The sequence below is a fragment of the Aulostomus chinensis genome, chromosome 12 (genome assembly GCF_037954235.1).
Source record: "Aulostomus chinensis isolate RoL2024-O1b breed Wild chromosome 12, RoL_Achi_v1.0, whole genome shotgun sequence".
Taxonomy (NCBI): Eukaryota; Metazoa; Chordata; class Actinopteri; order Syngnathiformes; family Aulostomidae; genus Aulostomus; species Aulostomus chinensis.
The window spans coordinates 18,715,619-18,742,331 of record NC_141331.1 but is presented as its reverse complement, the minus strand read 5'-3'; the positions used below and the strand labels follow the sequence as shown (position 1 = coordinate 18,742,331).

Sequence of the window (26,713 nt, the reverse complement as noted above, 5' to 3'; positions counted from 1 at the left end):
GGCTGGAGCCTATCCCAGCGTGATAACATTTTATTCAACCTATTTTATTTTTCTTCATTTGGTAAGAGCTACAACAGTTGTACGCATGTTGTGGCGGGTTTACTTGCTGTTGCTGTGTATTACACTTTTCGTGGTTGTAGAAATATACGGATCAAGAAAAAAGTGCGGATAAAACAACACACAACCGTGGCGCCCGTTCCATTTTTTCCCCTGCAGGGGGCGCCATTGCCTTACGGACTGAGGGTGGAGGGAGGCAACTAACTGGTAAAACTACAGCGGGGTGGTGGCAGAAGTTGTGCAAGCACTCCAACCACCGTGGAGGGTTAGTTAAGAAATACGAAACCGTCACGAGATTTTCCGGAACTCGAGAGAGTTGTGGTTGTCTTACTTTCACTTTTTCCTTCCGAGGAGCTGCCCTGAAGCCCAAAAACTTGCCTTTTATGTCGGTATGTATGTGTGTGTGTGTCTGTCTGTCTGTCAGTCTGTCTGTCTGTCTGTATTATGTATGCTGATAATAATAATAATAATAATGGCAGAGAGGGACGGGGGGCTATGCGCAGTATTTGCGTGGTCGTGACTTCCCTGGCGCCCTCATCAATATGAGTTTTCATGTCGTGTAGATGAATGAATGCACGAATGTGACTCAACATGTTCACGCTTATTTTTGGGTGTTGTTCACTGTCAGGATCAAGTAGTTACCAAGGCATACATTACGATAGTAATCAGATCTCTTTCTTAGTAGTAAACACCGTTTTATGGATGTTTTTTGCAAAGCCTCCGTGTTGCCAAGTTTGTGACATCACCAGTGTGTAGATTAAAGGAAGCAGGCGCAGAAAACTCCTCTCTGGCTCGGTGTGGGCTGTTTCCCACTTGCTGACGGTCCCAACCTTCACTTGGACATATGGCTACCACGCCAGTTATGGTGCAGCAGATTAAAACTGTGTTTGCTATTAATTGAGAAATGGAAGGGAGGAGTGGCGGATTGCTGCATATCACAGTAACCCTGGCTTCTTGAGTGGGCAGATAATACTAAGGGCTGGCCCAGTGTGCTGATGGGTGTGAGGCTGACCATAGCATGAATGCAAGTAGACCAGCACAAAGCGGGGGCTCCCCTCTGTGACAATGAAGGCATGTCCCGCTGGGATGGATAGCAATCCCAATGAAGACCCAGGTAACCGCCTTTTAAAAGCTGTAATTGCTCAGCTTTAAATGGGAACAATAACAGAGCCTCCATTTCCTGTAATGATGATTTTTTTTCTTTTTCTTTTTTTCTTTTTACAAGATGCTTTTTAGCTGTTATGGACAAACAAAAGGATGCAATGATCAATTTGTGTGGACTTCAGCTTGGTTGTTTCTGGTAAACTCAAATATCTCCCCGGGCTTTACTCAGACAATTTAAAATTAAACTTGTAGACTTTTAAATTAGACTTGTATTTGAGGGTTTTATTGAGACAGTGGCCTTACTATTGCGTAATGTCTCCAGCGACAGCCGTGGCCTTGACGCATTATGTCTTCTGAGGTTTTCTGGCGGCTCCATGAGGGAGTTTGTTCACATTCGATACAAATGTTCGCTTGGACTCGAGGATGAACTGAAAGGATTTTGGTGGTCAAAGTCTTTGTCACCCCGCATTCAGGTGATGTATTTCTCACATTTTTGTGAATGTGATATGTCAAGATGGCCTTGAAGACATTCTTAAAATTTGGTACAAACTTTCAGTAGAACGCAAGATGAACTGACAGGATTTTGGTGGTCAAAGGTCAGGGCGACGATCGCCTCACATGACCGTGATAGTTCAGGAATTTCTGGACGTTATTTCTTCAAAATTTGACACAAGCGTTTTCTTGGAATCGATGAACTGAAAGGATTTTGGTGGTCACGGACTCAGTCACCTCACCAATCTGTCGCACCGTTGTTAATGTAATATGTCAAGAAGGCCTTGAGTTTATTTCTTTAGATTTGCCATAACCGTCCGCTGGGACTCGAGAGTGAACTGAAAAGATTTTGTCGATGAAGGGTCAAGGTCATCATGACCACCTCAATTCACAGAGGCAAACAAAGACAACGCTGTATTTATAGTTTTGCTATGATGCCTGTGCCCCCCCCCCTCTCTCCCCCTCTCTCTCTGCATGTGGCCTTACTTGTACTGAACAGTGTAGACTGTGCTGGAATAGTCTTTGGCTACACGATCACAGCATACCATGCATGCCAGCGTCCTTATACAAGCAGAGTTTGGACCAGAGCTCATAGCATACTGGTACTGATGATGAGGACTGTGTGGGGTGTATGCAGAGGGACAGGGGGTGGTCAGTAAATTGGGAGCTCAATCCAGGGAAAGCACACTTCATGCAGCTGATTAGATCCCCCTCTAAGCCCTCACTTATGTTCGGGATGTCTTGTAGCAAATTTGTTTAGAGGAGTTTGCACCAAAGGTCCTTCCATCCCTCTGATCCTCCAGAAGCTGAGTCGCTGCTGAGTGTCATTATGAGATGTCGTCTCATGGCACCTCCTTCGTGCAAATCAAGTTCGATGACATTCTGTTCTACGAGAACTGTGGTGGCGGCAGCTATGGAAGTGTGTACCGGGCCAGGTGGATCTCCCAGGATAAAGAGGTGGCGGTGAAAAAACTGCTCAAGATTGAAAACGAGGTAGGAGTCATAATTACATCGCCTGTTCATACACCTTTAATTGTCAGTATCGTTTTAATTGCCGCCCCATTTACTGGGACTTCTGTACCCATCACTCATGGTCATTATACTCCCCCACTCTGAGAATTGTGCTGCAAAAGAGACATTATCACCAAACGAGAGAAAGTGTTTGGCCCAGTTACAACGTAGACGGTTCTTGAAACTCCTCTCAAAGTGCAGGCTCATTGTCTTAAAGACAAAAAAGAATTATCTTTGAAATCTTTTTAGGGAAATTGCCCTACATGAGTTGGCCTGTGCTAGGATATTTAAATGCATTCATAGTTTCTTTTATGAATTTCTAAAAGATCACATATCCATTCAACCTCACTCAAGTACTGGAGAAATGAACATTTCTCATTGAACCAATTGTTCATTTAATTACAGTGTTGGGCTACAATTAAATAAATTGGTTTTGTCAGGTTTCTGTTCTCTGGTTGGCCAGTGTCTTGTATTAGTATTCCTGATAGTAGACGTAGAGATTTTTCAGACATGTGCAGAGGAACCTTCATTGTCGTTAGTGATGCTGTCTCTCTGTGTGTTCAGGCTGAAATCCTCAGCATCCTCAGCCACAGAAACATCATCCAGTTTTATGGTGCAATTGTTGAAGCTCCCAACTATGGAATCGTCACTGGTACGTTGTCTAAACTATAAGTCGTTACGTCTGACTCCGTATATACAGTATGTACTCCTGGACCTCATCAAAGGAAGTGGAATATGCAGCGGCTGAAATGTGTTTGCAGCGGCTCAACTTTGAATGGTTTCGAGGTTTCTATGGAAGCGTTAGTGAATGTCAGAAGGTTCAGGAAGTGCACGCATTGATGTAGGAGTTGTGCGCTCGTATGTTGATGCTTTTTCAAGCCGAGAGGAATAAAACAACCTCTAACGCTGATGTAGACATCAGAAGAAAAAAAAGGAGGCCTCGATGCCTCGAAACCAGAGGTGGGCTCCCCGAGGGCAGCTCGAGACCGTTTCAGGGTCGCTTCCATGAATGGAGGTAAACGAATACAAGTCGTCAAAACAAAATGATGTAGCAGAGCCTAAATGTGTGTGATTTGCTGAAAGATTCATGTAGATACAGTGTTTTTGGAGGGAATTTAAAATTTCAAGAGTTAGAATCTAATAAATTATTCAGCACGGACTGGTTTCGGGTATATGATATACTCAGACTAAAAGGATTTTGTTATCGATATATATCACTGTGTAAAGGGATATAATATATCGGAATCCAAAATAATATACAGAGGAGCGTTGTCTAATGGGAGGCCTACCACGTCAAACTTTGAAAATCTCTGGCAACTGGTCCAGATAAATATTTATTCAGAGGGAGTGTGGAGGCTGTTCTGTGGAAATGTCATCTAAGATTTATCACGTTTTAAACTCTCTCCTCTGCTGCTCTTATGTTACTCTCTCCACTGTAATGGTGTCAGTCCTTTTTTTTCTACCGGACTGACAAATAATTCGAGAGAAAACTGATTCACAGTGGACACAAATGCAGCTTACAAGCTGACGTTAAGCTTTACCGATGTGTACAAAGAATTTCAGGAAGTTTTGGGAACTCTATAGTAAAAGTAATAGATTTAGGTTTCGGGTTTCTCGCGCCACTTCTGCTTGTTTGTGTGGAGTTCTATGGGAAAATAACCTCAACAGTGACCTGTCCTTGGTTGCGCAAGCTAAAAACTCATTCATATTCTCAAAAGAGTGTTTGATTATTAGCCATAATTTCATCCTCGCTAGGACCGAGCATCGTTTGATACGATGGTATACCCTCCCGTAGAAGTCTTAAGTTGGTATGATGGAAATCTTGTTTTAACCAAAAAGGTTTTCCTCTCCAATCCTGGAGAGAGAGGGTGAACAACAACGGCGAATTGTTGGATTTTCATGCCTTCTCACCATGATAAGATGCAATTCAAAATGCATGTAAAATAATGCATGTGTGCATCGGGGATTTGAAAAATGATGCCGACATAATGACGAGACTCGCTCCTTATATGATCCGCTTGTCTTGACTGCAGTATCGATATGACATTGGTTTTTTTGGGGTTTTAGGAGTTTGGAACAGTCTGTTTGGAACTGATCTTCATTCCATCTGATGGCCAGCTGAAATCCATATATAGAGAAATCTACTTAAAACCAGACCTCCTATTTGATTCACTGCCTCAGTGAACATTTCTCTGATAAGTTTACGGACCCAGTGGCTAGTTTCAAGTCTTTAGGGTGGGGCTAATTTGTGATTGGCAGGCCGTTATGGCAATAGCAGTGCTGCTCTCAAAATCAGCCTTCTCATCAAAATATGGGTCCCCCCCAGTTGCAAAAATCAAGATCCTGAATGCCAAAATGTTTAATATGCCTTCAGGCTGACCTACGGGGACTCTTCCCTTTTTATTTTTTAAACAAGCTAAAAAAATGTAGTGCACAGAAATGAAAAAGATGAAAATATTAGGAGCAGGTATTTGCTCGCAGCTGGACTGTGAGAGTACCTTTTATTGTCAAGGAGCAGGTTGATGACTTTATATGAAAGCCTTATTAAATTAGAAAAAGCTACAACAAACTTGTTTATGGTCATCCTGAGCTGGACCTGTTTGCATTCACCGGCTGTTATTAATTTCAAACAAGCGGTAGAACAACAGGCTTCACTGCACTCTCCTTCTAACAGCCAGTAACTCCAAATGATTTGAGGCCTGTTGTCTCTGTAGCCCGTTTATTGCTTATAAACCACATCGATGTCATTGTTATTGTTACCTTGCCTGCCCTGCATGGCTGTTTGTTGTTTCACGCAAACTGATTAAAGATGTTGTTTGACAAGAAGTTATTTACCTGGGCAGGGAAACACAGGAGCAGTTTACAGCAGACGTAATATCTGTGGTATGTCAGTCAATGTCTTAAAGTGCAAAGTACTGAACCACACATGTATTCGCTTGCTCGGAGGGTGTTGAAGGTGCACGTTGTGTAAAATGCAACCTTCCGTTTTTGCCGTGGATAAGCTTTTATGACACGCAGGAATATAACCACTGATAATGACAGAGACATGTATATGTGCAACAGTGATTGTGAATTAGGCTCTTGTGGCCGTTTCTGTTGGAATGTGATTTATTTATGGTGCAGAAACACAAGTGTCCTGTTTTTTTTAGGCGAGGAGAGATTTCCATATTGTGCTAGTTGATCCCAGATGCGTTTTTTTAAAAAAATTTTCCTCCTCTAACCTGCAGCGTAACTTGGGACCATGAGTACAAGTCAAAATAAAACCAGATGACTTTTAAGTAGGTCATCAAAATCAACATCTCAATCTCAGGGATATACATTTAAGATTGTCTTGTATCACATGCTACATTAAATAATATGAACGATTAAAAATTAAAAAAGACACGCGGCTTTTATGAAATTAGTTTTCTGCTTAAATTCCAATGTAAAGACATCAAAAAGAAATCACCAGTAGTTTCAACTCACAATCACAGCGTTTGCGTTTCGTAACAGAAACATTTAATTCAAAAATGTTCGATTAGATGGTCAATAGAATCTCTTAAATCAACATTAAACCGGCCAAATTCTCCAAAGAAGGTTTTAAATGGTTTAGTGTACCACTCGTGTCCACACGAACCTCTGCCAACAAAGTCACGTTTTAGAAGTGTTTGTCTGTCTTGGTCTTCCGGCAGCAGGATTAACTCTGAGGTCGGTATTTATTAAAGGTGATGGAGAGCTATTGGCCAAGGAGGAACCCAGATTATTCATAATGTATTGTCGGAATTTAAGTCATGATCATAGCACCACCTAGTGGTTACAGGAAGTCTGATGTAACTAACACCAATTACATCAAAATTTCGCTGTGTTGTCTTAACATGATTTGAGGCGTGAGGGCTCAAGTATGAAAGTTTTGCCTTAGCGGAGGCATGAGCTCTCACTTGTTTTTCTGTATTTCTGTCTGAAGCGAGCAAAAAGGGTTTGCGTGGTCAACATATTTTTCATTTAAAATGACTTATAAACGCGCATTCAAATCAAATTGTCATTGAGAGATTTGGGATAAAGATTTTTTGAAAAGATTATCTAAGTCAACAAGGACTAGCGCCGAACAATTACTCTAAATTTCATCAAAGGAGACGCAATGTTTGCTAAATATGTGAAAGCCATTCTACTGCAAATGATAATATACAGATTCAAGAAAACACCTTTGTTTGGTACAGGTCCCCACAAAAATCTCACAAGTATTAAGTCATTTAAAAAAAAATTTAAATATGAATAGAGGTAGAGGAATGATCATTCCCTCTAATAGTGTCAATAATATAAGAAAATAATACCAGCAAAACAGATTCTATCAGTCCAACAAGACCAGTGGGCTCAGTTGTGTTTTATAGACATCAGAATTCAACAATTCATCCTTTCCTTTGGGTTGCCGAGGGAACGGGGGGCTTGATGTGTGAAGGAACATTATGATAAATTGAGCGCTGACAGGTCAGTGACAGGAGCAATCTGTATTCACTGTGAGCTGACCTCCAGGAGATACCTGGAAGAATTTCAATTTTCACACCATGCTCTTGCATAGTCATGTGTATAATGCAGCGCCTGAAGAGATCGGTTTTGTCACTGAAAGACATTTTACACTCACACAATGTCATTATGTCCTTTCTCGTCTAATATGTTTATCTTATATTTTAGTGATCATTGTTCCTGGATGATAGAAACCTAAAGTAATCCTGTTTCTCCTCAGAGTATGCGAATGGTGGATCATTGTATGACTACCTGTCCAGTGATGAGAGTGAGGAAATGGACATGGAGCAGATTATGACATGGGGAGCAGAGATTGCTAGAGGTAAATTAAATATGAATTTATCTCTCTCTGAATGAGTTTGTTAACAGCTGTTTTTCAAGTGCATTTACACAAAGGCAAACTCCCTTTTCAATAGGTTCAGGGATTGCACATGACATAGCAACATTAACCTGACAGACACTGATGCTAATATTGATATTCATATGTATGTCCACTGTGACTGAATTCAGTCACAGCAGCAACATTACGAATGCAGATGATCAGAATTAGTTTTTTAATTTTTTGGTGTTTTCCATCCATCCATCCATTCATTTTCTTCCGCTTATCCTGTTAAGAGTCACGGGGGGGCTGGAGCCTATCTCAGCAGCCTTCAGGTGAGAGGTGGGGTTCACCCTGGACAGGTCACCAGTCCATCACAGGGCCAACACATAGAGACAGACAACCATTCACACTCACAGTCACACCTACGGTCAATTTAGAGTATCAATCAGCCTCATCCCCTCTTGATGTCTTTGGACTGTGGGAGGAAGCTGGAGTATCAGAGAGAACCCACACAGGAACAGGGAGAACATTTGCCTCTATGTGTTGGCCCTGTGATGGACTGGTGACCTGTCCAGGGTGAACCCCACCTCACGCCTGAAGGCATTATGAATAATCTGGGTTCCTCCTTCCTGGATGAATGGATGGATGGATGAATGGATATATATTAGAAATAAAAATAAAATGTTTGCACTCACCAACATGGATCTCCTGTACAGCGCCTGCTTGTTTGAAAGTAAAACCCAGCGAAGCTGTTCGTAGCTAATGGATCCAGGACTTAATTTAGATATCTTGCAAAGTCTCGCTTTTCAGGCTCGCACGAGTGCTTATCCAATCACAGGACGCGCACATGTCAAGTTCAGCACAAGACCTTCTCGCTGGCCTTGGTGTCGCAGACTCGAGAACTGATTGACTATCGCAACTGACTGTGTCAGGGCACAGGAGCCTGCTCTGATGATTCTGAAGGCCTCAGGCAGATTTCATAGAACCTGACAACGCGAGCTAGCAGAAATATGATATGTGATATGATAAAGATGGCTAAAAACTCTACCATAATATACAACACTGAAAGCACCGCAACCAAGTGAATATATTATGACATGAAGAAAACAGACTTTAGAGAATCATTTTATTGACATATTTATGACCAAAAAAAAAGCTTTACTTTTTTGAGTATGTTTAGGCCGGCAGGGAAGGACTTGCTGTCCCTGACGGCCCACCTCTGACTGATAGATTAATTGATGTTGTCATTATCAAACTAGAAAAATTCTCTGGCAATTAACAAGCCACAACTTGTCTTGTTGGTTGTTTATAACAGTCGAGATATTGTGAATGATCTCAGCTTGAGTAGGAGAGTTACATCCACATCCATACCAGGTGCTGGACCCACAAGAGCAAGAATAAACAGCTTGCATGCTGCATGACTCCAGTGTTCAGTGGAATTTATTTAAACGCCAGGCTGATCGCATCCTTGGCATACATACTGACCGTTGTGATGTAATGATTGACAGACAGAGATATGTATGAAGCAGATAACAAATAAACAATATGTTTAAAACAGTATGTTTCCAGTGTTTTCCTCCTAAATATGCTTGTTTCCACTTTAGGGATGCACTATCTACACTCAGAAGCTCCCGTCAAGGTTATCCACAGAGACCTGAAGTCACGGAACGGTAACATTTTATATTCCCAAAATACTTAAGGATTAGTATGAAGGTGAATGTCATGTACTGATTTTTAAAATATTATTTTCCATTTCAGTTGTTTTAGCTGCAGACAAAGTTCTCAAGGTAGGTGGAGGTTGATCTCATAGTGCTGCAAAAGGAAGCACATGGCCAACTCAGCTTGTGAATGATCTGTGCTTGAAATACTTGCATAGTAGTTGCCTACAGTACATGGACACAAGAGGGCAGTGACTAACTTGGCATGTGTGAAAAGTACCCTGATAACATTCCTGGCAATTAAATGCCAGGGGAGCTGAGACTGAGGAGAGAGAGAATTTAACAAAAGCCAAGTCAAACTATTAATTTTACAGCTTTATTTGAAAAACAGGAGATACACCCATCACACCCAACCATTTACTGCATGTTGAGAACAGCTGTTTCTGTTTTGTGGCATTTCTGCGTTGATTTGAACGTTGAATAAGTGTAAATATTCAATTATAACAAAAAAAAAACAAAAACAAAACGGGGTAGTTAGAGGAGCATAGTCCACAGCTGAAACTGAGAAGAAGCCCCAGAGAAATATTTATTAACAATATTGAAGTGTGCCCAATGGGATATACCTGAGGAAAAAAAGCGCTCCAGTCCAGAATATAGCAGAAATGCATCTTTATTTACAGCAGCATCTGCACTCTTCAGGATTATTTTTTTTTTAGTCGGTGAGAGCTACCAAATTACCTATCCCTTTATTTGTAACGTTAGTCTGACCTTTGTTTTGTCGTTTCAGATCTGTGATTTTGGGGCATCCAAGTTTCTGACCCACACAACTCACATGTCCTTGGTGGGAACCTTTCCCTGGATGGCCCCCGAGGTGATCCAGAGCCTGCCTGTGTCTGAGACATGCGACACCTTCTCCTATGGTGTGGTGAGTGGCACAAAGCAGGCAAAGTTACACTTTCATAAGTCTGGTGCAGTTTTTTCGATGAGGCCAAGGCTCACAAAAGCTTACCAGGTCAGTGAAACGTTAATGATTGAAAAGGAACTTTTAAATATGTTGATGATAGAAGTTGCATTTTTGCCTGTTCAATATATTAAAGCTTTTAATTGGACCTGATAAAGGAGAGTATTTTAGGCGGACAAAACTTTGTCCTTAGTCAAGGACTACCATTAGCGTATGTCTCTGCAGGTACAGTCCATCACTGCACTCAAGACTTCAGAACCGTGTTTAGTACTTTAAAAACTTACTTTATCTTCTCTGTTCAAAGACATATGTTTTTCTTTTTCTGAGATCAAGGCAATTTCTCAGAATTTTTTATACCAATTGATTCTGACATTTTGTTTTAAAATCAAATCCAGTGAGAAAGTATTCATTATCACACATCCACAACCTGGGTTGAAGATAATCCTGACAAGAAAGTTTTTTTTATTTCTGCTTCGAATTTGAAGAAAAGGCACTTGAGGCCCTCTTGACTATAAAAGAACAACTACCAGTAAGTCAGTCCTGCCAGTATTTTCATTCCTGCATTTATTTCTCTGTCCAAGTGGGCAATAACAAGTACTTTGACCTTTGCAGAGCCTCTTCATAACATAGTGCCTCTCATTATCTCAAAATTGAAAAAGCTCACGTGAAGTTGCACGTCTAAAGACTGCTGGAAGGTTGACTTTACGATGGAAATCTCCAGTTCCCCTTAACTTGCTGTAAACTCACAGCCTATATTATTAAGTATCTAAGTTATTGTTTGGAAGTTGAACTTTATGTTGCATCAGCTCAATGTCAGATTTTACAAGTCTACAATTTAATATCCACAATGTTTTAGATTCCACCTGGTGCTTTTTACAACCGCTGTACTGCAAAATGATTGAAATGAAAGAGTGCAGTTCCCCCCTCAGTCATTCCTTTGAGGAGTTTATTTACAGTAAAGTGCATATGTGTAATTAGCAGCAGCTGGCTGCAAAAATGCAAAGATATGGTACACATATGCTGCTTTTTAGCATCTTTAAAAATGACATTTCCATCTTTTCATGACATAGGTTTTATCTGACGCTGCTGAATACCAACTGAAAAGATCTTCAATTATCAGCAGGATACTGAATTTCAGTCTGTTAGTGGGTGTGAAATTAAAAAAGAAGAAGTTTATTTTCTATTTTGCAGTCAATTTCAAGAAGAGATAGACAAGTGTTTTAATGTTTATTTGGATCTCCGTATGTAACCTGCACAGCTGTATTTCAAAGCCTACCTCACAGATGAGTAAACAGCGGATTACTGGCTGTTCTCTACACTGGCAGCGCATACTAATGTAGCATTTTAATGTCTGTGTACTAACTTATGGTTTCTTTTGCAGGTGCTTTGGGAAATGCTCACCAGAGAAATACCTTTCAAAGGCCTGGAAGGACTACAAGTAGCCTGGCTGGTGGTGGAGAAAAATGAGGTATTCTTCCATGTCAGTACACGTATGCTGTATTTTAAGTCTTGAACCTTCTAACCAGGTGAATATTTGGCCAAGATACGCTAACTTGCAGGAAATGAATATTTCAGGTTTGTATTGTTGCATAATGAAATTGCTGGAGGTAGTAGGTGTGAAATGTATTGTTCAAAGTTGAAGAAATAGTTAAATATTTTTGAAAATGTACCTATTTACTTTCTTGTAGTGGGTCAGAAGGGTGCAGACTTTTTATAGTGGTTTGCTGACCACTTAAAGAATTTTTAAAACTCATTCATTTATTCATTCACTAATTGATAAATTGTTTTCCTAGGGGGCTATGCTAGGTGCTAACATGCTAACACATTCACACACGCTCATGATAGCAAAGGCATCAGGAGCAATAAGAGGTTCAATACCTTGCTCAAGGGCACTTTGACACTGGGGAGGAGATAGGATTGGGAACAAGCAATCTCTATTCATGAAGTTACCAATCTAACTAAGTATAACATGTTTGTTTAATGTTGAGTACAAAACCTGAAGTATAAAACTGTCAAGTTAAAGTTTGAAAAAGTTACTTCTGTGAGGTTTCCAGGGAACCAGCAGTATCTGAAGGGCAGAGCCGGCCTTCAGCGCTGCCCTGTGTTTATCCTTATGCTAACCTTAGCTAACACAAAATAGTGGGGTTGACCTTCTCATCCAAATTTCTGCAAGGAAGTCATTCAGTAAGTCATTGGCAGAAGCCAAGAAAGGCAGTACTTGGAAATAATTTTTATTCACGATAATGTTCTCAGGTGAAAATGGCATAAAAAAACAATAACAAGTAAGGCCTTTCTTTCAAGGGGCAAACGCTGTGTCCCAAATGGGTTCAAGGCTGATTTTTGGGTCAGGTGAGAGTTTAGGAAGTAGGTTAGTAGCGGTTAACACAAATGTCCGCAAAACAAATAGATGTCTGTGTTAATACATGTGTGTTTCAGAGGCTAACCATCCCCAGCAGCTGTCCCATCAGCTTTGCTGAGCTCATGAGGAAATGCTGGAAAACTGAGCCAAAAGTGAGTGATAATAACTTAAACCACCAAGTGTCATTAGCATGTAAATGAACCACATATGTGTGTGTGTGTGTGTTTTCACCGCTATTAAGATGTTTTTTTGTTTTTTTTTGTCGATGTAGGAAAGGCCAATGTTCAAGCAGATCCTCTTGACTTTGGAGTCCATGTCTAATGACACCCAACTGCCTCAGCAGTGCAACTCTTTCCTTCACAACAAGGCTGAATGGAGGTAATGTGATCAGCCGTTCTACAGGGCAAGTCAATGTATTTGTAACGCTCTTTATCTATCAGTATACTGCCTCAGCCTAAGGAAATGTGAAACCGTTTTCAAAGAATGATGTGGAAATGTAGCTGATGGGGGCCGTGAAATGTAAAAAAGGAGACGAGCTCGTGCATATAGATCTTTAATGATTACACTGATAGCTACATAAAGGCGCAAAAACCTCCAAAGAATGATCCATCTGGATATATTTCCTCTCTTTACCCATAAGGCCTAAAAATAATCACCATCTTTTTCAAGTAGAAGTGTTTAATTGGGCTGTATGAGCAGCTGGAGGTTTGGTGATGTTCAGCACAGCCTGAGTCTCAGCTGCTACTTTATTCTCTGTCTGCCTCTCAGCGGGGATTGTCTGTGCTCCGAGGTTTTTCCTCAGAAGTTCCTCTGGTGGCATCATGTCCAGGCAGGCTGCCATCTGCAGGTGAAGCAGGCTGGAGTAAAGCTCAGGGTTGGAAAACCAAACGGGACAGTGTGTGACACACATAGACACATATTTTATCCCAACAGGTTGGATATTATATTCATGGCTGTACATGGAAGGAGGAGGTAAATTTGTGGGAATAATTAACCAGAAAAGGCAGAGAGATGTTAGGAATAGATACAGAATCCAGTAGTGGTCAGATATTAGAATACAAATGGGATTTTTTTTCATAATTTTTGACTCATCGTGAGCTACCAGTCTCCCAATTTGAAAGAAGTGGGAGGTGTGAGTTTCAAGTGTTGAGGTTTAGTTTTAGGAATGTTTTCACATCTGTTAGAAGCCCAGCGAAGCAATCATAACCCTTGTTACACATTACTGCACTCACCTGCCACTTCAAAGCGCCTTTCTGGTTATCCTCCCCAGAGCCAGATTAGGAGATAGATACTCTTCTCTCCTCTGTGTGTTTATTAAGGGGCTGAGACTCACAGAGACCTGCTGACAGCAACTTAGCTTAGCGCTTTGAAAGTGGTTCAGACTATTAATCTTATTGTAAACTTAGAGTTTTTTTTCTACTTTTTTCATAGTGAATGTTATGTACAACCGTGGTCATATTAATTCAGGGGGAAAAAAAAAACATCTTAGAGAAAAGTTCTTTGATGACTTTTGGGTGGAGGTGTGCTAACATGCCCACCCACCACCACTCATTATGCTAAGCTAACTGGCCTCTAAGGCTCCTTAATGCACACACAGAGGGGAGAAGGGTATCTATCTTCTTGTCTGGCTCTGGGGAGGAAGGTAAATAACTACTTCCCAGAAGTGTGAGTGCTCCGGTAATATTATACTGTGCTTGTTGTTACAACTGCTTGGTTTTGTGTCAGTTAGTCATTTAGAAAGTTACTGGATTCCATGTAGCTGAATATCCATCCATCCATCCATCCATCCATCCATCCATCCATCCATCCATCCATCCATCCATCCATCCATCCATCCATTCTATACCGCTTATCCATTAAGGGTTGGGGGGGGGGGGGCACTCTACCTCTGAGCCTGCTACCCTGTAGCTGAATATCAAATGTAAAACTTAAATGAAGTTACATTTTGTATTAGAGCAGTTTGGACACCAGCTTGAAGATGAAGAAGTGATATCTCATTTGTTCCTCTTGCAAGTGTCGACAGAAGTGCATCAGTTTATTTTGAGCTGGTGCAAATGTGGACTTTGTGTATGAAAAGGGTCTCTAGGGACTGGGAGAAAATGCTGAGAATGTTTGCGGGGAAAGTGGGTAGCAAGAGAGCAAATTATAACGGAAGTGGTGCAAGAATGTAAATTGTTTGAGGTGGGAAGTGTCAGGGCGGAGGCAGGCTGGGCCGTCTGCCCGGTTACATGTGTTTATGAAAATGTCACATTTCACATTCATTTTTAGAAATAGTTCTTTTGACTTGAGGAAAATCTAAGCCATGAATCTACCTTTAACTGCATTACTAGCTTTGGTACCAGTATTAGCTACTCTACTATTAAGCAAAATGATGTTGATGAGCTGGGCAAATGTAAATAAATGATTAAAATCGGGCAAAAATATGTCACTGAAAGGCTTTGTTGTCCAGATAAAGTACAAGCCAGCAGAAACAAACAACAAATGTAGGCTACATAATTTGAAAACCGTTAAGATGGATTATTAATTCTGATATGTGAGCAGAGTCCTCTCGTTTTATTCGCATTTTTCTGCTGTTTGTTAAAGCGATGCCAAAGGCGTGTGTGTTTTGGCGTTCTCAACTATGACCATGACAGCTTTGGGTATATTATATTTAATCATACGTATGGAGTGATAGTTTGCTTCATTTCCACATTTCCATGTCAAGATATCAACACACAGGCAGGAGTGATAGTTTAAAGTGATCATATTGATTCAAAAAAGATTAAGCAGCAACAGCTAAATGAAGTATTTTCTCTAGCCATGTTACTCTGTGGTTTATCTCAACCCGACGCCTGGGTTTATACAGCCTGGAAAAGTCATGGAAATTTAGAAATTGCTTTTTCTAGGGCTGGAAGAGTTGTGTAATAATGATTAAGCCAGGAGGTTGTGGGAAATAAAATCTATTTTTGTCGATGATGATTGCCTTTAGTACATGTTTATGTTTTATCAAACCACAAGGCTTGACATAAGTTTTGGTGAAATCCATACTAGAACATTTTGACAATAATTTCTGTGTATTTTTTTTTTACATGTACACAGATGTTTTAAAGAATTTTTGGTCACGAAAGCATGGAAAAATCATGTATATTCATAATTTACAAGTAAAACTGTGTATGAACCTTGTGCACCTCAAAGACCCCTGACAGAAAATGACATTAAAACTCAAGACACTGCGTACTTTAAATAGTTTATTGATCAAATACTTGAAATTTACTTAAGTATGCATTTTTCAAACCTTAAATGAATAATTACACTGCTATTTGAGTTATGTTTTGCGCTGATCTTCTCACCACTGCATGTTTTTCAGTCTGCGGTTATTTGCTGTTGTCAACAAACATAACAAAAAGACCAAAACCACCCAGGAACTCATTGCAATAAAACTGTTTGTGTAGGGGAAGATTTAGTTCGTTCCTTGGTGCCAGCACAGTGAATGAACTCGGTATGGTATGACTAAGTCATAAATTGTGTTAGAGGGAGATTATGTTGTTGTTTTTTTCCCCTGCTATTTTCCTTCTTTGCCTGAAGGTGGTGCTGTTCACCCTGTCTTCCCCTGTACGTTGAGCTGCAGATGGTTGAATGGAAGACTGATGGCGCCTACTTTAAAACCTTGCATGCTAATGTTGCCCTGACTTTTTATTCTCTTGCCTCCCAACCGGACTTTGCAGTGTTGCTCCTTAGTTTGATCTGATTTCAATTCATTTGTACTTGTAGACGTCTTCTAAAAGCAGGCCAGGGAGCTGTGTGGTTAGGAAGACATTTTTGACTTCTTAGGTCCTGTTTGTTCAAATGTATAATTTGGTTATTTTTCCTTTCTTTTTAAGATAGATTCGCTAGTAGTTAATATTATGGATTGGTCTCCTTGATGCCAAAACTACCATATTTGGTGAATAAATCAACTGTCGTCATCCCTTGTAGGACATTAAGAAAGCAGTGAAAAACCATCTACAACTTCAGTGGTTTTGAATCTTTTTCTTTTAATCTCACTTTAATCAAAATAAAAACAGGAAATCGCCATCCAAAATATGCTACCAGTTACGATGTGATTTTTTTTTTTGGTGACATTGTCCTGTTGTTGCTGCAGGTGTGAGATTGAAGCTACACTCGAGCGGCTGAAGAAGCTGGAGAGGGACCTGAGCACTAAAGAGCAGGAGCTGAAGGAGAGAGAGCGGCGTCTGAAGATGTGGGAGCGTAAACTCATCGAACAGTCCAACAGCCCGGTGAGCTCCTCATTATCTCTTCTTCACCTTGGCTCACCTTCACTCTCAGGACAACAAACACCCCCTGTGAAGTGGTCACAGCAGCACCTCATTGTTTCACCGCTATTGGCATGTGTGTTTCCTCACTCCTATTTAAAGAATGACAGAACCCCCCCCCCCATCCTTTTGCTTGCCTGAAGTGGAAATGGAAAAGCAGTGAAATGAATAAATGAATAAAAAGTACATTATAAGAAGGAAGCGGAATCACATTATGGGTAGTAAATATTATTGGCAGCACTGCTTGTATGCGCAGCCTAGTACACGGGTGCCAAACAAGTACATTTGCATCATGATGAGTAGAGCAAGAACTGCATCCTCACAAGAATACATACGGAAGTGGGACCGTCCACCTTCTGTCCTGTAGGTCGCTGCTTTGCTGCTGGATTTTAATGTTTCAAACTTTTATTTTTAGCACACAAAAATGGTTGTGAGGCATTGCCAGCGTCGCACACAAGCATGTAGACCTTCACGCGTTTCTGTGAATGATGCACTGCGGGGAATCTTGCGTGATTGGACGCTGCTTTTGTTTATCAGGCGCCCATCATCATTCAATAAGCTCGCAGTTTATTTCTAAAATACTTCCCTGCGTGTCCTCTCTTTTCCTATCCTGCTCTTCTGCTAACTTCCTTTACCATTTAATTCTGAATATTTCCTGTAATTTTAAGTCTGCTGCAGGTCTCCTATGGTGGGGCTTGTTGCAGGCTCCCCTGTTAGGAGAAAGACTTCTTAAAGTCCCCCAGTAAATACGTTGCTTGAGGAATTCTTCTCTTCTTTGGCTTTGCTCGTACTGCAGGTCATTTGTTTGACACTAAGCTTTGTGACAACAGATGGATTTGCATTATACATTTTGCACTGGCCTTTTTATGTTTGCAATAAGCATAAATCCAAATCACACAAATTACAAAATATGACACAAATTAGTTATTTGCAATCACATCAACAGTGGCTAGATTAGCCATTTGTTGGGGTTTGGACTTGCAATTAATAGTTTTCAAGTTACGATGTTGATCGATCAAATATAATTTAATGACAAAGTGGTTTCCACCCAAAATATTTCTTAAATTAGATTTTATTTTTGTGTGTTCTTCCCACAACAAACAGATGGAATATCTTTGATTTTTGATTTTGTAATTGCTTGTGAAGGCTCGATAGACTGGCGTCTATGATTGACTCAGTGGTTGGTGAGTGTAACTTCCAAACTCTATTGTTCAGCGTGGTTGAATTGCATTCCCCCTCTTGGTGCAGTTTGTTTTGAGCAGGAGTGAATAAAGCAACTGCACTTGAGAGCACCCAAAAACAACTGAACCAAGACCTGTTAAAGAGGCAGTCTTGACTGGGTTCTACAGTAAAGAATGAAATCTCCCATTGTGGATTTATTTTGAAAATGTTGAAAATGATCCAACTCAGCACCTTCATGATCTCCGCAGGGTTTGTGGCTCTTGAGTCAACTGCGCTTTACGTCTTTGGCTGTAGCAGTGCAGAGCACGCAAACACTAACACAAAAATAAAAGCAGAAATAAAGTTGGAGAATTTTGAAGTAGCTAGAACACAGGATCTTACCGTAACTCTTAATAACGCCAGTAAACCAATAAACAAATTAAACATTCCGATGAGATTTGTTGCGACGCGTTTTGGTTCACTTAATTTTTTTTTTTTCCTGTGTGAAAAAACCCAAACCAGGGGGGAAACTTTCCAAAGTCATCAACTGATGCAGAGTCGTAGGTGTGTAAACACTCAGTGACCCCACAGAGGCGACCTGCAGGCAGACCCCTCACTAAATTAATCCACTTTCCTTATTTACACTTTATTTGGGAGTTGGAAACTGACTTCCTTTTCCTCATTTCTTCTGTTTGCCCTCATGTCCCCGCTCTCCACCTGTCTCTCCCTCTCAGCTCTTCTTTCCCGTCACAAAAAAGATAAGTGCGGAGTCGTTTTATCAGTCTAAGACGGAGGAGTCAAACAGTTCACAGATGTCATGTCAGATCACAGCCTCCGGTAACGATGAGGTCAACCTGCAGTCCTTGGTGAGAGGCTTTGAGGATGCGGACTTTGGACAGCCTGTCCTGCACTCGGGCTTACAGGTCAACATGCAGACCAAGCAGAACTCCTCCAAATCCAGCTGCGTCAGAGAAGGACACAAATTCAACATGACGATGGGACCCTTTGCTTGCTCTGATGACAGTGAATAAACTCCTCTCATGTATCCGTCAGTCACCGGGATCTCAGCGAAATGAAAGAACTTTTTTCATCTTGTTGACCACTTCACATTTTAATAATCATTGTTAATCACAGATGCACGATTTCCTGCTTCTTTTATTTTGTCCGTTCAGAAAAAAAAAAATGGCAGAGAAATCAAGTCTCTGCCATCACAGAATATATTTGAAACCCTCCACCTATGGACATTATGGGAGTAATTTGCTTTGTGCCTGTGCTGGATATATAGTGCCATGCTGTGAAGAAAAAGCCATGTGAGCCACTTGGAGACTTGGAGAAGGCCAGGCATTCATGATGAAGTGACATTTTCCTGACATTAAGATTGGCCAATTTGTTCTGGATGTGGTGGAGTGCAGTTGTTGAATGCAGTCTCTTACCGAGATGGCCTCAGGGCCGAGGATTACGAAAGACTTAGTACTGAGGCCAGATATAGTTTGCCATATTATTAATGATTAATAGCAATGTTTCTGCAAAAGCCACACTTTGATGGACCTTAATCAAACTCACAGCCCAATTATTCACAACGTAGAGCCATCTTTTCTGACACATTATAAATACGGTATCTTGATATAGCCAATATTACCCTGCACTTCACAGTAGAGGAGACTGTATTAGTAGTAGTAGTTAGCTATATGGCTTCATCTGGGGGAAGGACATGCTTCCTTGAGCAAAGCCCATTAAATTGTCCCCTTCTCTTGTTAGTCAGTCACATGACGAGGTAATCCTCCGTGTTGTTGCTTATTAACTTCCTGCAAGGACCTGATCATCCCATTCAAATATTGTCTGGAGTCTTGTGCCATCGTGACATAAACAGAGGAGTCTTAACATTTGATTACACACCAACTCAGCCACTCTCAAACACCACAGCTCCTTCCACTAAAACTATCTGCAGCTTCAAAGTGTCAATCACCTTCCTGCAACTGTTTGTCATTAAATCTGTTTCTATCAACTCTCTGCTCATGTCTTTGCTTTCATTAATGATGAGAGAGAGGGAAATAATTAATGAGAATTAAACAGAATTACCATCATTTCCAGCAGTTTTCTGATGGGACTAGAGCTGCAATGATAAAGCAATCAGGAGGGAAAAATATCATCACCATCTGTTTTGATAACTGGTTAATCGCTACAGTCTTTATTTGTAGTCTTTTAAACATAAAGATTAAATACTTTTTAAAATTTACGACAGAAAAGGAAGAGTCGGTAGGAGGACTGGATTTGAACATGTCATGTTGGGCTTCTTTGATTTCTCATAGACTTCATCAATTAACCATGAAAATGGCCTTCAGATTTGTCAACGAGTGAAACAGTTGTTAGTTGCATCCCTAGAGATTAGAAGTGCAAGAAGCCTGTGTTATTGAGTGAACTACCGCACAAGCTTCCCCATAAGTCAAGTCAAAAGAAGCCCTCCTGTTTAAATGTTGAGATACCTATTGTAAACACTTTAGTGCAGAAGAAGTAAGAATTTGTGAAATAAGTGCATTGAAAAGTGATGTCAAGTCACCCCAGTGAGACTTTGGCAGTGGCAGAGTGTCTCTGAAGCTGTTTACTTCCGAGCGGCAGCACTGGAGGAGGCGGAAAACGCTGCAGGGTTGAGTGGCTTTATGAAGCTGCTGCACTGAAATGTATGGCAGCGTCTTGTCTATTGAGGACGGCGTTCCGTTCACAATCTGGAGAAGACAGTGAATGAGGATTACTCATTCAGTTAGTCATCTTTCCTCCAATTTTCCGTGGCATTATTTCTGTCACCAGTCTCATGATCACAATGATGAAATCTTTATTTTGGCTGGCAAGTTTCTGCATGATTACACTTAATGAGCAATAAGTGATTTATCGTTCAAATAGATCACGTTAGCTCAGTCAGATGGACGTTTTACTTCGATGTAGACCATTAGAGGCTTCAGCACAATAACTGCAGACGTGATTGCTGAGGAGACATGCAAAACATTTTCCATTTTAATAACATTTATTTTAAATCTTAGGATTTTTACTCAAAGATGCATTTCCTATAAGCACACATACACAAACACACACTGTCAGTGTGCATCCATCTTCTAACATCTGATTGTTTTCTATGCAGCTGCTGCCCAACCTTGACATCTATACCTGGACTGAGGAGCATGTGGTTAGTGTTTTGACTCCCAACTAGTGATTTATTTGTAATGAAATTGTTATTAACAGCCAACATGCGCCTACATTGTTCCTTCAGTATTTCTGGATGCAGCAAATCTTCGGTGAAGGTCGGTCAACCCCTTTCTCAATATAACTCATGGCAATCTGTCATCAGCGGTGTCTGAGTGTTAATCTGTGACCCAAAGCTTCTTATTCTGTTTTACAGGGGAGAGTGCATGTGGCATGCAGTTGTATGCAGACCTGTTCAGGGAAAACCACATCACTGGAAAAAGGCTGTTACTGCTTAGCGAAAGTGACATGCGGGACATGGGGGTCAAGTCCAAAGGTCACGCTATGCACCTCAAGGCAAGGCAGTAGCTAAATATTAACATAAAAACAAGCCATACATGCACGCTTGCAGGATGAAATCAGTGCTGATGTCTCCTCTTTGGCAGGGCGAAATTGAAAAGCTAATTCATGATTACCTCGGGTTCCTCCACTTTCCTCCACTGTTGAAGGTAATTGTGCATTAAAAGTTTCTTCTTAGCCAACAGGAAGAGTTGGTTCTGATTTTCAGTGGATGTTGGTGCACCTTTTCTTCCTAGGATGAGCTGGAAACAGAGGTGGAGACCAGTAAAACTGTCAATCTGGAGCTGGTGTTTGGGTACCACTGGAAACCAGGGACCGGAGAGACTGTACGTCTATAATCAAACACACACACGCACGCACGTATGTGCACGCACACACACACACACACACACACACACACACACACACACACACACGCACACACACACTCAAAGTTCCTGAATGATACATTTATCTATGCCAATTAATATCCAAATGGCACATCATTTCCAATTCAATATAAACCAGTTTGTTTCAATTTAACTTCTCTGTTTCAACAACTTCACCTACCCAGCAGGGAGTGTTACAGCTACAATAGCTAGCATTAGCATGGAGTTTTAATAATAATGTCAGAGAAAATCTTTTCATCTAACATTTAAAGAATGTTAAAGATGTTGAATGATTTCAAATAATGTTCCTGTTCCTGAAGATGTTTTTGAATACTTGACCTATACTCCTATTTTAGAGAAGAACATTATGGGAGCAAATGAAGAGCTTCCAAATGAAGATGTTACCAAAACATTACACGTAATATTCTCAAAACATTCCCAGAACAAGCCATGTCTGGTTGGGTTAGTGATGTGTATCAGCACGTTAACATTTTTTCACTCAAAGCAGTTTTACTAAATAAAAATGAACCGTAACTTCAAGTACTCCTCCTCAGCTTTTGTACTTCGGTATCAAATGAAAAGGCATCCTTTGATGAAATATTGAAGCGGTTTGTGCAGAGTTTGATACAGAGTCCTAGCCATTACCCTGAGTACGTGTTGGGCTTGAACGTGTTGCAGGGGTGACATCTGATTCTTTCACTCTCTCTCACTCTGAAGCGCTCTCAGGTAGCAAAAGTTGGCATCCATGGAGTCATTGTGAATTGAAGCTCAGTAATACCAACGTAAAGTACCTTTCCAGAATTCTGGAATTCCAGAATTCTGTAGCAGGCCTTAACTAAGAAGGACACCCTCACTGACATGTCTCCTTTAATCAGGTCCACTATGAATTGTTCAGTATAAAACTGCAACTCTCGAAAGACACCAAATCCTGTTTTTGCCGCAGTTGAATCCCGAAGCACTTGTGCTAAAGCAGTTTGTTCGGAGGATTCATGATGATGGCTGTTACACTGACCTTTGAAGGCATCACTAGACATGTATAAAACCAGACAAATAAACATTTCATTCTCCTCCGTGTTCCACCTCGACTCGCTCACAGCCCTTTGTTAGGGTCTCAAACTGTGGAGAAAGGGTGGCTCTTCACTTGCTGTTTGAATTTAATCAAAAATAGCCCATTTAGCCAGAAGTCATTTTCTTTTTAAAAGGCAAATGTTATTTAATCTTTCAGCTGTTCATTGTCCCATCATAAATAGTCCTCTTTCAGTGTGTTCGGCAGGGCTGAAACGAGCCTGCTAATTGCCTCCCATTTCTTCTGACATGTGGTGGTTTAGTGGGTAGAAAACACAGCAGGGAGAAGGAAACAGGAGGCTGAGAAAATGAGAGCTAATTATTTTCCCCTGCCTGGTGTCAGGTTCCGTGTCAGCCTTGTTTTTACAAACTGGAAGGTTTTTTGCACTAAATAAAACAAACCCACACTGCATTTTTTTTTTCTTCGCCCCTCTTTGCTGGCGATGTCATGGAAGCAGCTGCACTTCTCAAAGACAAAATGAGGGCCTGCGATTGAGCGGCCACCATCTGACAGCCACTGAGGGTTCCCTACTAATGAGGATATCACCGTGCAGCCAAGTGAAAGGTGCTGAATTATGTATGAGTTGTCATTAGATGCACTCGGGTCCTAGGCATCATTACCAGACATTGTTTCTGCTGGAGTGATTAGACTAGCATGGACCTGGGAGCCCCGGCGCGACAGTCCAGGGCCAACTCCAGGCCAGCGCGGGGCCACTGGTGTGTTTCCGAGCCAGAGGCTTACTGGAGCTTCCCTTTTGAGATGTTTCCAGCCCCTGGGGACAATGTAGGAGAGGGCGAAGGCTCCTCCGACGAGTGTGCTAGCGCCACTCCTCTGATGTCTTTCTCTGTGATCACTACACAATGGATTGGCCTGTGCCATGAACCCTGTGTGGTTAAGCGGTGACCTGTGGCTTCATAGCTGGCGTTTGGGGATTGGCAGAATCATTACTGCTTCGTCAGCATTCAGTATGCAGGAGAGGAGGGTTGGGGAATTGTTCAGACATGTGCCTCCTAGTGAGAATTTGATGTGTGTGGCATACGGATTCTGATGAGAGAGAAAAGCTAAACAATGTTTTTTACCCCATATCAACCAAGAACAGAGTCGAGACTTTGACTGTGAATAATTACGTTTTACAAGGAAGACCTGCATTGAAATAACTGCCGTCCTCATCGGTTTCTACTTTAATATTTTTCTCATCAAATATTCCCTCTGCATTGTTGAAGACATTAATATAGTGTGTAGGGGAATTGATTTCCATTTGTTTACTTTCTAATACATCATATACAAATTGCGTTTGACGTTATGCTCCTCTTTAAGTCATTTTGTTATATAAATATTTATCATTCTTGTCCTTCAGCACAAATGTGAGGCCTTATGATTTTTCACTGCCTTAAAACTGCCTCTAGGTTGTGCTGTTGGTTTATATACAGAAGTTCCCCACACAGAAAAGTGTAATTATTAACTTTTGTGTACAATCGGGTGTTTATTAACAGTGTTTCATAATTAAAACTTGTTTTTTCGAAGGATTGTAAATGGAAAATGTTTATGGAACTGGATGGCGATGACATAGCCATAACCTACATCAAAGATGTCGTCTTTAACACCAACCGCCGCGACGTGGCAGTCCTACGGATGACTAAGGTGTGGTCAGAAACACATTTTCCTCCTGTTTAACACTATCTGATATGATACATGATTTAGTACATCAATGTTCTTGCAATGCAGCCTCCGTTTGTGATGGACAAATGGATCGTAGGAACACAACAGAACCAGAAAGTGGACTACATAGTCAGCTACGAGGTGATTCATTTCAGCTACTGTGAGAGGAAGCACACACAGCAAAGCCACATGTCAGCCATTTCAAATTCAAATTCAAATTTCATAATTCCCTCGTAGCATTCACAAGCCTCTGCAGCCTCTGCCTCATATCTGTTAATCCTATATGAATACAGAGTGATGTGAAGTCACCAAAGTGTACAAGACACAGCTTCCCCGTGACGTGGAGTCTCACTGGAGGACAAGACGAGATCAAGACTGTGGAGCTCGTCATCGAAACAACCCCAGCAAACATTGACTGTAACCCCAGGAGCAGGTCTCACTCTGGTAACTGCCTACTCAGAGTTGATGTCCAATTTAATTCTAGATATGTATTTAACCCTACATTTATCAGTTATTATCCTGTGTTTTAATTCAAGATCCCTTATGGATGTACAGTGTAAGGCTGCGGCAGATGATGATTCAGAAATCACGGCAGCCGCCTGCTGTTCTGACGGAAGCCCGCACTCTGCCTCAGTTCCTGTCTGCACACGGAAAACAGGAGTTCTCTTACGCTGCAGCTGTCCGCCGCTCTCCCAACCGTTCCAGTGTATCTCCCTGGAGTGACTCACGCAGCTCCTCGCCAACGACTAACCTGTCGCTCATGCTTGCACCACTTCATCTGGGGTCAAAGGGCAGCAGCCCATCCAGCACTACGTCAGAGAGCACCTCAGAGAGAGATCGAGACCGCCCGCTCAGTGCCGGGGCAGTGCACGACAAACGCAGATGTAACCTCTTTGGCAGCACACTATATGTAGGAGAGGTGCAGGGTCGGGGGAAGGCATGGACAAATACCAGGGGCAACTATAGTCATAATAAAATGAGCCGAAGTTCTCGACAGCCAGGGAGGCCACGCTCCAACAGTTACAGCGTCACACCACAGAACCGCCCACCCATGATACCAGGTATATTGTCTGTGACAGCAAACCCCAGTGGGGAAAAAGAGGAGGCCAAAGCCAGTGATGGAGGCTGGATCAAAGTGGAGCGTCAGAGAAGATTACCACGTCAGGACAATAAACAAGCCAGAGGTCGACAGAGGAGAGGGGGCAGGGGAGGGCGTGGCTCTGGTGGAAGAACACAATATGGACCGTGATTGACAGCGTCTTGAACGCCCGGCATGTCACACTTCTACTGACATGTTCAAAACTGAGCTGCTCATTGAGGAGAATTACACAGACCCACCTAACTTTTTTTTTTTTTCTTTTAACTGACTGCTCTCAAGTCAACTTGTTTCTCTCATGTACAGGTTTATAAGAGTTACCAAATGCCTAAAGAGTTGTTTTTAACGATCATGCAGAATAAACATGAACTGTTCATATTTTATTATATATTATTGTGTTTGCTTCTCTCTTCTGTATAATGACAGATTGCTGCTCCCTAAAATGCTATTCTGTTTATCTTCTTTTGAACGAGCCCCTTTTAGTTCAAAATGACTCAGTGCAGTTTCCACTGGGTATTCCTGTTTAAAAGTCGCTTTTACTGAATTTCAATTTGAATTTAATTCCAACGGGAGCTCATAGACATGGCTGAATTATCTGTGTTCAGATAGTTTGTAAAGTAATAATGCTACCCTGAAAAATTCCACTGAAGTAAAAGTACGTGAGGAGCATCATATTTAACTTTGTCTGCAAAAATGTTTCTGCAGAAAAATGTGAGCTAATAGTTCCACTATTATAAATTATTATTTTATTACTACTCTATGCATTAGTTTGTTGCAATACGGCTGGGTAGTTTGATCTTCTATACATGCATCATGATGTTTGTTGCATTGCTGAGAAGCTCAATAAAAAGCCTTGGTTCAGCTTTGTGAAAATTCATTTTTCAGCATTTGGGGTTTTGAAGAAGGGCCGGCATGGCTCAAAGGTAGTGTGGCCGTCTAGCAACTGAAGGGTCGCTGGTTCGATCCTCGCTTCCCCCGGTGACCATGTCTAAGTAACCTTGAGCAAGATCCTGAGCCCCTGATGACCCTGTGACCCTTAACAGATAAGGGTCACAGAAAATGGATGGACAGCT

At 41.3% G+C, this 26,713-nt stretch overlaps 1 protein-coding gene across 4 annotated transcripts; it reads left to right on the top strand.

The window, feature by feature from the left end:
• Window positions 1–286: 286 nt before the first annotated feature.
• Window positions 287–26,501, top strand: map3k20a (mitogen-activated protein kinase kinase kinase 20a). 4 transcript variants are annotated; one of them, XM_086220647.1, is made up of 20 exons: window positions 287–446; window positions 2,457–2,646; window positions 3,229–3,316; window positions 7,385–7,486; window positions 9,091–9,156; window positions 9,245–9,273; window positions 9,932–10,069; window positions 11,487–11,573; window positions 12,542–12,616; window positions 12,736–12,842; window positions 16,585–16,720; window positions 21,051–21,095; window positions 21,180–21,210; window positions 21,309–21,448; window positions 21,538–21,600; window positions 21,688–21,777; window positions 24,410–24,526; window positions 24,611–24,685; window positions 24,838–24,988; window positions 25,081–26,501. In XM_086220647.1, exons 2-20 carry the CDS (start codon window positions 2,488–2,490, stop codon window positions 25,791–25,793), a joined length of 2,412 nt encoding a protein of 803 aa, XP_086076773.1. In that variant the 5' UTR covers window positions 287–446; window positions 2,457–2,487; the 3' UTR covers window positions 25,794–26,501. The 4 variants fall into 4 exon arrangements, with proteins under 4 accessions (XP_086076773.1, XP_086076775.1, XP_086076776.1 ...); XM_086220649.1 differs by lacking the exon at window positions 25,081–26,501 and having other exon boundaries at window positions 24,782–24,982; XM_086220650.1 differs by lacking the exon at window positions 25,081–26,501 and having other exon boundaries at window positions 24,611–24,704; window positions 24,838–24,972.
• The last annotated feature ends 212 nt before the right edge of the window (window positions 26,502–26,713 follow it).